Source organism: Rana temporaria, chromosome 8 (assembly GCF_905171775.1).
Source record: "Rana temporaria chromosome 8, aRanTem1.1, whole genome shotgun sequence".
Taxonomy (NCBI): Eukaryota; Metazoa; Chordata; class Amphibia; order Anura; family Ranidae; genus Rana; species Rana temporaria.
Window position 1 is genome coordinate 59,017,631 of NC_053496.1, and position 11,168 is coordinate 59,028,798.

Sequence of the window (11,168 nt, forward strand, 5' to 3'; positions counted from 1 at the left end):
CTTTTCCCTCGTAAACTAGGAAACTATATGTATAGCCTGTTGCCCTGTGACAGAGCTTATACATCTTAACCTCATATCTGGCACGCTTGCTGGGGGAGAAACAGTTTGAACACAAAACAGACAGAAATAGTAATCAGGGACGAATTTTGTGGAGCCGATCATATTCAGGATCGCCCGAGGACAGTCATTGAAATGCATGAACCACAAGATTTGCCTGTATAGAGTCCTGGCCATGGCAGCAGAGAACACGGGCATATGGTGAATTGGGTTAGTGGACCAATATGACCGCAACTCACTTATTTTAGTAATGCCCAGGAGGAGGGATAGGCCCATAAAGGTCTTAAATTCTCTAGCAAGGGTCAAATCTGGATTTGCAGCGATAAATTGACCAGCATATAAATTACTTTGGTCCACAATAGATCTGTACAGATCTTCCGTGAAAAACAGCGCATAAAAGTCAAGGGACGTAAAATCCGCTGTTTCCACCTGAATTCCGGGTTGGCCAGTGAATGGAGGAATTACAGGCGCTGCAGAAGTGTTGGGCTGCCAATTAGAATTTGCAAGCGCACCAGGAAGGGTTCTATAGGCCTTTGTTTGAATTCTTGAACTGCACTTATGGGACTCACCACGTCACCAAGTGTTACTGCAGTGCTGGTTTGTCTACAACTAGGATATGTAATAAACAATCACCAGCTCCTGAGCAAAAACAACATAAATATAAATGATACTAAGTGAAAAACATGTTTAGAAAAACATATCATATGTGAACAGTGTAGATTCACTCATAAACCAGGGTGAATGACCCACTCAATGTGGGAAACGAAACAAGATTTAGTGTTGGAAATACATGAAAAAAGTGCTAACATGCAAAGATCAATCAATCAAGTTAAAAGTCCATAAAATCTCCTGTGCGATCGGAATTGAATGAACAATGTGCTGTTCCACCTTCACCAGCAATTAATGTGAACACCCGAAGTGATCAATAGTTGGATGGCTTCTTACCAGATGGAGTTGACCCTTAATTGATATAAAATAAGGAGTCAAATGCGCTTTACCAGGTGTGAACCTGTATGGTTGGATGGATCCTTACACCTTTATCTCTTAATGGCAGATATTTCCCAGGCGGATATGCAAAAACGAAAATAGTGGCAACATAGTATAATATTGTTTATTGTAAAAAAAAAAGGGGATAACATCAAATAGCCAAGTGGAAGCGTTGATTACGAAACGTACGTCGAGGTGGTACCTGGTCATGCACGCACCCATTGTAACTTCCTGTCCCGCTGGTCTGAGGCGTCAGCAAGGTGGAACGCACGCACGCCATCACAGACTGTAAGCCAGGACCTCGATCCATATTAAGACACGCGAGCAAGCCTCAGTTCGGGGCACCTTAAGCAGCCACTTGGCTATTTGATGTTATCCCCTTTTTTTACAATAAACAATATTATACTATGTTGGCACTATTTTCGTTTTTGCATATCCGCCTCAGAAAAATCTGCCATTAAGAGATAAAGGTGTAAGGATCCATCCAACCATACAGGTTCACACCTGGTAAAGCGCATTTGACTCCTTATTTGATATCAATTAAGGGTCAACTCTATCTGGTAAGAAGCCATCCAACTATCGATCACTTCGGGTGTTCACATTAATTTCTGGTGAAGGTGGAACGGCATATTGTTCATTCAATTCCGATCGCACCGGAGATTTTATGGACTTTTAACTTGATTGATTGATCTATGCATGGTAGCACTTTATTTTTATGTATTTCCAACACTAAATCTTGTTTAGTTTCCCACATTGAGTGGGTCATTCACCCTGGTTTATGAGTGAATCTACACTGTTCACATATGATATGTTTTTCTAAACATGTTTTTCACTTAGTATCATTTATATTTATGTTGTTTTTGCTCAGGAGCTGGTGATTGTTTATTACATGTACTTAGCTTGGTATATTATTCAGCTATTTATGTACATTTAGCATCAACTACTAGTGCCCCCACCCCCGCATATACCACTGCTTATAATCACTTGATTATTTGGGGAGCAGCTGTTATTTATTTATTATTACTTGGCGCGAGATACCTTTTTCTTACAGGATATACTAGGCCGCTGGTGCTTGCCAGTTCACCAGAAGGTTGAGCAACACTAGTACTGGCTCTCTGCTGAATACGAGAGCCATGCGGTTGTTGCACCTCAGCTGCAGAAGAACTGGGTCGGGTATGCATGACCTTAGCAGGGACCTCTAGTCCGTCACCAGAGCTCTCTATCAGGGTGCCGCTTCTCTCTACAGGCTCGTATAGTTAGCCTGTGATTCTGACAGGCTTCCCCGGCACTCTCATCTGTCATGCTCAGTATCCTGTAGGCCTCTTCACTAGAGTATCTTTCATTTGACATTTTGGCCACTAAATTTACAGGTACAGCTAGTGTGACTCTCACAGGTAAAAATGCACCTGGTTGTTAGAGACTGCTTAAATCACAAAAAAATAAATAAATAACTGTTCGTGCTAGCAGGGATCAGGCGTGACTCTGCTAACGCTGCAGTTTTGTTTGCTGTATTTTGTAAAGTGACAGTGATCTATTGATCCTGCACTTTGGGTGGGCTGGGCAGAGAGCTAAATGCAGGTGCTGGCAGGTGTCAGGGGGTGATCCTGCTAACGCCATGTTTTTGGGAACACTATACTACTGGGGACATTAGTATAGTTCTGATCAGATCAAAGATATTGATCCGTTCAGACACTATACTAGTAATGTAGGTGTATGGTGTGTGCATGTGTGTTAGTGCTTGTTTGGCTCCTTGCTGCTGGCAGGTAGCCCACACTATCCGGTAAGAGTATCCTAATATCTTTACTGGTGGTGGTTGCACATGCGATGGTGACTCTGTCTTGGCTGTGTGCTTCTTTAGGATCCTATCATCTATCCATATGAATGATTTTTTCAAAGGCTGACCATTCATTGTTTCACTTTATATGAACCACCTCACTCCAAGTCTACTTACACGTGTTTGGGCTGATTAATGCTTCCATTCAATTCAGTTTGATGGACATTATATGTTTTTGTTTACAGGTGCCAGATACTGGCTCTTAACACAATATTGAATTGATATATTTATTGTTTGCATATTTGCACTATTACTTAGCACTGCACTTTACCTCACGCTCCTATACACAATTTGTCTAATTGCAGTGTTAGCAGCTTATACAATCCATTTGGGTGGTGCAGTCATTTTTTAAAACTTTACACTATACTAATGACACTGTGACAGGCAGCGAAAGGATAAACTGGGGGGCGATCAGGGGATTAAACCTTTATTGAGAAATATATGATGGGTACCCTAACTACAAGAATAACGCTGCCGATAACTAGCATCACCCGTGATACTAATACAGTGATCAGAAAAAATATCTGTACACTATAATAGTGACACTGTGACAGGGGGTGAAAGGATTAACTGGGGGGATTAACAAGGGGTTAAACCTTTATGCGCTGCATCCACACCTGAGTGTATCGTTTTCAGGCGGAAAGTCGTGCAATTTTTCCACGATTTTGTAGACAAAAGGTCGCCAATGTAAAAAGCAGAAAAACGCATGTAATCTGCCTAAAAAGAAGCTCATGTACTTTTGTGAGTTTCATGGATTTTGCTTCAGGTGACAAAACGCTCAGATGTGAACAGGTGCCCTTGAAATACATGGGATTTTGCTTGTTGGGGCATTTTTCTGGCGTTTTACGAGCTGAAAACACTCAGGTGTGAATTCAGCATTATTGGGAAATATATGGGGCTGTTTAGTGTCACAAGTGACGAGTGAAAAATCTGAAACTGCACTTGGTGACACTGTGATAGGGAATGAAGGTGTTAACTGGCAATCATGGAGTTCTCCCTGCTCAGTTTTGGTATGGGCTCTGGCTGGGCCATTCCAAAACTTTCAAGGATAACTCCACTTTCGTGGGGGAAAAAATAGCAAGTAAAAAAAATATATAGCACATATCATTGCAACACTAACCATATTGTAATTAAATTACCCTTTCTTTTCAATCTGAGAATTCATTGCAATATGGCTACCTGGAGTTGTTCTGTACACATAATGTGTACTGACCACTCCCCAGAAACATAATTTCTTGCTTGTGTGATTGGCTCACCAATTTCCCCAGAAGTCTGCACTAAGATGCAGGTCAGGTTTCAGGCATTCCCTGCAACAAAAAATTTATTTTTGGAGAGATACTTTCAATAGGAACACGTCTAAAGGGATGCAGGCCCAGCAGATTACTTCATTAGTGTCCTGCAGCTGCACACCTGACTGTTAATTAGGAAACCACTCCCATTTAGACTCACTCAGTGCAGAGGCACACAGAAACACACAGGAATTTATTCAGAATAACAAAAGGTAGGAATCTGCGACAAAGGTTGTTATCCTTGCAATGTACATAGATCACCCAGGGGGCAATTTTTTTTCACGTTCCTCTTCATGTTCAGCTTTCTAGCAAAAGCCTGAAGGTTTTGTGCCAATATTGACTGGTATTTGTAACTGTTCATAATTCCCTCTACCTTCAGTTCCAGCTGAAGAAAAACAGCCCCAAAGCATGATGCTGCCTCCAGCATGGTTCACTGTGGGTATAGTTTTGGTGATGTGCAGTGTTGTGTTTGTGCCCAACATATGTTTTGGAATTATGGCCAAAATGTTCAATCTTGATTTCATCAGACCATAACACATTTTCCCACATGCTTTTGGGAGACTTCAGATGTGTTTTAGCAAAATTTAGCCAGACTTGAGTGTTTTTCTTCATAAGAAAAGGCTTCTGTCTTACCACTCTACTCCATAACCCAGACATATGAAGAATACGGGAGATTGTTGTCACATGTACCACACAGCCAGTACTTGCCAGGTATTCCTACAGCTCCTTTAATGTTGCTGTAGGCCTCTTGGCAGCCTCCCTAAACATTTTCTCCCTTGTCTTTTCATCAGTTTTGGAGGGACGTCCAGTTTTTGGTATTGTCACTGTTGTGCCATATTTTCTCTACTTGATGATGGCTGTCTTCACTGTGTTCCATGGTATATCTAATACCTTGGAAATTATTTTGTACCCTTCTCCTGACTGATACCTTTTAACAATGAGATCCTTCTGATGCTTTGGAAGCTCTCTGTGGACCATGGCTCTTGTTGTAGGATGCGACTAAGGAAATATCAGAAAATACCTACTAGAACAGCTGAACTTTATTTGGGGTTAATCAGAGGCACTTTAAATGATGGCAGGTGTGTATTGACTCCTATTTAACATTAGTTTAAATATGATTGCCTTATTCTGAAAGCAGCTGCATCCCAATTTATAAGATGGTGTGCACACTTACTGTATGCAACCACATTATTATTATTATTATTATTATTATTATTTTTTTTTTAACCTCCCCCTAAAAGATTTCAGTTTGTTTTTTCAATTGAGTTGTACAGTTTATAGGTCACATTAAATGTGGAAAAAGTTCTGAAATTATTTTATCTTTGTCTCATTTTTCTACATCACAGAAACCTGACATTTTAACAGGGGTGCGTAGACTTTTTATATCCACTGTATGTAATCTGTCACTATTTCATGCATTTTCTCAGATTACATCCACTTTTCTAGTACAGGTTAAAGAGGAAGTAAACCCTGATGGGTTTTACTTCCTCTTTATTTCCCTGCAAAGGTAAAGCATAATGGGCTACTATGCATCACATATCGCATATTGTAAATATCTCCCAAACCGTGGAGGTTTAGGAGATATTTCCAGCACTTACAGGTAAGCCTTAATCTAGGCTTACCTGTAGGTAAAAGTGGTTGTACAAAGTGTACAACCGCTTTAAGAAATTAAGATTCTTGTTCATTTCTATAGGCTATTGCTAATGTTATGTTAAAAATAATTTACAATGGTAACAGTACATAGGGTAGCCGTTCATTCATTGGTGTCTGCTTCTCTGTTAATATTTGTTGTATAGAAAGCTTTTACTTGTAATATTGCTTGAAATGTACCTGTAATTCAGTGCCACCAGTATTTCATAGACCCCTAGGTAGGATATGTAAATACAGTGGCAAATTAGTTAACTTTAATGTGCAGCTTTGCAAAATTTAGGTAATCGGCTTCCTGTTTTAATATTACATAGTTACATAGTATGTTAAAAGAAGACACAAGTCCAACTATTTCAACCAACAAAAGGGAAAAAATATTGAGTTTGTTTGAAGTTCCTTTCATGCTGCCATAATGATATGGCCTTCAAGAGATAAAGTATTGCTGTATGTTAAAGTGTATGTGAACCCTTACCTTGTAAAACAACCCATTCATTTTAAAATAGAAATGAAAGGCAAACCAATTGTATTGATATATAAAAAAAATACCTATTATTGTTCAAGTGATCGCGTAGTCTCTGTTCTCCGCTGCATAAGGGGCTTGGAGAGGTGGGGATAGAGACACAGTAATACAGTGATCTTACTAATGAATGGCTGTGGAGGGGAGTATATCAGCACAAGTTTTGGCCATTGGAGGACTGTCAGGCTGTTCTTTCACACAGCAAGTTTGACCACCCTGAGATGGATGTGCTCTCATGCTTAGCATAGTCAGTTTGAAATAGGAGAGCAGGGGGACTGGCATGAACACCAAGTATTTCACAAAAAGGAAGCAATACAAAGATAATAAGATATTTTAACACAAGTACATGGTACAACAGACACATATCAGGAATATGACATGTTGGAATAACATTCTTTAATTATTTTTTCATGGAGGACCCATATAAGACACGTAAACCATCTATTGCAATTTAAGCTTGCCATTCCATGATATGGTCAGAAGACACAATTTGGGAAACTATCATCAAATAATTTGGAAACTATCATCAAATAATGTAAGTGACTGATGTTTTCTTGCTTTTTTAGGTCATTGATAAGAATTCTGGTGGATGGTGGTATGTCCAAATTGGTGAAAAAGAAGGATGGGCACCCTCCTCCTATATCGACAAAAGAAAGAAACCAAATCTAAACCGAAGGACTAGCACTTTGACAAGACCAAAAGTTCCACCACCTGCTCCACCAACAAAACCAAAAAATCCAGATGAAGCTTCAGCCACTAGTATTGGCTGCACCATTGAGTCTAAGGACTCGCCTTCAAAACAAATATATGAGGAACCAGAATATGATATTCCAGCTATCAATTTTGACATAGAGTCTGATGGAAATGATTCAATTTCTCAAACACATTTAGAGGATGAAATTGTTGAAAGTATGTTTCAGCCTTCAAAGCTTTCTCCTGTTTCTTCACTTCAGAGACCAAAGTTTAAAGTTGGGGAATCCAGTGAAGATGTGACTGAGGAAGAAACAATTTATGAAAATGATGGATTCCGCCCTTATGTGGATGACTCTGCATTGAATAAGGAATCAAGTGGAGATTCTGATTCACAGAGAAGCTCCATGTTGATTCACAAAAGTTCGCCTACTGCAACAACTTCAAGACCACCACTTCTAAAATATAAAACAGAAAGAAATTCCCAACAAGAAATGGGAAGAAATGTAACCTTCTCCACAAATGAAGAGAAAAAACCCAGGTCTGTTTCAGATGCTAGTATACGTTCGATGCCAAAGGTTGCAATCAAAAAAGAAGCTGAGCAAAAACCTGCAATTTTACCATCAACCAAAGCCAAACCATCTGTTAGACCAAAACCCTTCTTGAATAAGACCGATTCCCAAAGCCAGGAAAAAATGGACATTAGTACATTACGAAGGCAACTGAGACCAACAGGACAACTGAAAAGTGGGCTTAAAGGTTCAAAAAGTGAAGAATCTGAAAGTCCACCAAAAAGTGTATTTGACACCATTGAAAGCCCACCAAGGAGAAGTTCTGTGGACATTACTCCTACTTCCACCACTGCTTTCATATGCCCAGATAACAAAGACAAACCTGAAGAAAACAATGAAAAACAATTCTATACAGCGACAAGCACCTATAAGAAAGTCATGGACTCTGAAATTAGCTTTCCTGTGGGGGCAAAATTGGAAGTCCTGGAGAAACAAGATAGTGGGTGGTGGTATGTAAGATTCAAAGATTCAGAAGGATGGGCACCATCTCATTTTCTAGAACAACATGACAGCCCTGTGCCTGAGCCTGAATCTACAAAATGTAGAAAGAATGAAAATAAATCCAACAGTCTGGAAAAGATAGAAAAAAGAGTTCAAGCACTAAATACTATTAACCAGACCAAGACAGCAACACCTCCAGTTCCTTCCAGACCACCAGGGGGGTTTTCTAAAACTACAGTGCCAGTAAGCAATGTTGTAAAGTTAAGAAATGGAGTAAAACAAGTTGCTGTAAGACCTCAGTCAGTGTTTGTTTCCCCACCCCCTAAGGAAAACAATATTTCTTGCCATTTGCGTAGGAATGAATCACTTTCAGCTACTGATCATTTGAGGTCTGTTCGGAGAAACTCCTCTTTTAACGCTGTTCGTAGCCAAGCCAATGAATCAAAATTAATGCAGGCTGATAAATCTGAAGCTGATACATCACAGCCAGAACAATCAGTTAGATCTCCACAAAGAAATGGAATCCCAGTGTCAGCAGTCCGACCAAAGCCTATTGAGAAATCTCAGTTTATCCACAATAACCTTAAAGATATGTATATCTCCATTGCTGATTATGAAGGAGATGATGAAACAGTTGGGTTTCAAGAAGGCATTTCCATGGAAGTTTTGGAGAAGAACCCAAATGGCTGGTGGTACTGCCATATCCTTGACAGTGTAAAACCATTTAAAGGATGGGTGCCTTCAAACTATTTAGAGAAAAAGAACTGATGGTCATTTGTATGGACAAATTAATTTAACACTAAAGACTTTCTTGAAATATTTTCATAATTTAAAAATGAGACTGAGCATTTGTATATGTGGAAAGCCAGCAATATGGTCCCTGTATTGGTAATTAAGAAGAGACCATATTTTTATATGAAACATACAGAAAAGAGCCTTTAGGGGCATTCCTTGTTTAAAAAAACACAGGGTATTACATCTGATTTCAAAGCATTTGAAATAGAATGTCTGTTTGTGTGCCTTCCCAATGATATTTGGAACCTTTAAAAAAATGCCACAGAACTATCCAAGATTTGTGGTTAATTCCCTCTACAGGCCCAGTCTGCAGAATACCTTGTTTGCAAGTCCTTTGGATAAAGTGCTCTCTGCCAAGCAAGAACATAATGACACTAGGTAGTGTCTGAAAATATTTTTTTTTAACTTAAACAATGATTGCAAGATATCAAAATTAAATGTTTGTATTTTGTCTTGACTGCATATGCAACATTTTTTTTATTTCATTTTTTTTATTATTTGATAAGTATATATTTTTCTGAGTGGCCTAAAGTGTTATCTCACTTGAAATACAGTTGACCCGTGTTTAGGTTCTTAGCTTTCCTTTTTTATTTTATTTGTTTCTCCCACTGTTAAATGTGAAACAAGGCACCTGCCCTTTTCAACATGAGTATAATAATGTACCTGTTGTCTATACTTTACAGAGGCAGTCATTTTGTAGGCTGGACCAATATTTTGAGATTAATCCTTTTATAGGTTAACATTTTATTACTACAGTGTCACCATGGTGATGTTACTAGTTCAGGATGAATTGATTGGCTGAATGTTTTCAGCTTTCAAAATGCCTCCCTGCATTGGTGACAGGTATAATTTAAAGGACCACTAAATCTATAGAGTCACATATGTAATAACAAAATATTTGTATATATTTACAAAAATTTGGAAATCTAAAAAAACGACATAAAAAACACAACAACCTTTGTGTAGTTGACTCTTTTGAATTAAGTGACAAGCAGCTTCGTTTAGCTGCCCCTTGCCAAAAGGGGATGATAAAAGTTTTAAGAAACTTAAAGAAGATTAAGTTTAACCTTAGGTTGAAATAATGGGCAACAATAATTTCAAACTCATTTGGTTATCTGACAGTTAACCTCAGTAGAATACAACTTCCAACTGCTGCTCATACAGAGCAGTAGACAACACTGTTACATAATCCTATCACTGTTCAGGTTGTTGCTACTTTTATATACATGTTCATAAATGTGAGTAGTTCTTTTACATAGAATACAATTTTTTATAGGTTTAGTGGTCCCTTAAATCTGTTTATACCATGTTAATACAGTATGCACTACAACAGAACGATAAAATATTTGTATTGAAAGAACCCAAGTATCCTCATGCTTGGCATTAATTCAAGCTCTGCAGACATTGTAATTTGTATATACTGATATCTTAGTTATTTTTAAGTACTTTTGATGATCAGGAACACATGAAAATGTGGTAAAAAGAACAATGCAAAACATATTGTTGGGAGATGTGTGGAGTGTTTATGAGTAAGACATGTGGGATAACTTTTATAATATAAGAGTGTACCCCTTTTACTATGTAAGCCATTCCATAGTAATAGGACACTCCTAGTAAACAGATTCTGTTTGATATTTTGAATTGTTTAATGCAAATGGTGGGGAAGGAGAAACAATTTGTTTTTTTACAGCCAGATACACTATTTATTATACATCTCTAACACTATATACAGTTGATGTAGACAGCTAGGCTTTCTATTGTGTTTATTTAAAGTGTGCACTTGAAAAAGATTAATAATTTAACATCATAAATAGTACTTGTTCATTATAGTACATTTGCCTCATTGGTTGGTTAACAACATTCAGCTCATCTGTTTTTATTTTTAGCAACTAAAAGCAAAAGTAGATAAGCAACTTGAGTCTGTGAAGGATTAAACAGTTCTTCCTATTGTACTGCCAAACAATGTATATATTTTTAAATCTGTTTGAGAAAAATTGATTTTTACTATGCATAAAACATTATTGACAAATTATATGGTTACGAGTTGAACCAGGATTTCCTAGAACACATGAGGTAAGTTTATGGACTTGCTACCTAAGAAATAAACTTGGTAATCTATCAAAGTTAACCAGCCTAAAGTAGGCACATAGGGGCAAATCCACAAAAGAGATACTCCGGCGTAAGCCGTCGTATCTCTGGTTCTAACTTTGGAACTGATCCTCAGAAGCAGTTTTCCTAAGTTAGGCAGAAGATCCGACATCTGTAAGGGACTTACACTGCCGGATCTTAGGATGCAGTACCGCATCCGCCACTGGGGGCATTTCGAGTCGAAATGCCTC

At 38.4% G+C, this 11,168-nt stretch overlaps 1 protein-coding gene across 7 annotated transcripts in view; it reads left to right on the top strand.

Annotated features, from left to right (window-relative positions):
- SH3PXD2A (SH3 and PX domains 2A) overlaps nt 1-10,312 on the top strand; it is a 424,441-nt gene extending 414,129 nt beyond the window's left edge. For all 7 annotated transcript variants that reach the window (XM_040361850.1, XM_040361852.1, XM_040361846.1 and 4 more), the window contains one exon: nt 6,898-10,312. In XM_040361850.1, the coding sequence (XP_040217784.1) occupies nt 6,898-8,802 (1,905 nt within the window). In that variant the 3' untranslated portion in view covers nt 8,803-10,312. The remainder of the gene's footprint in view (nt 1-6,897) is intronic.
- The last annotated feature ends 856 nt before the right edge of the window (nt 10,313-11,168 follow it).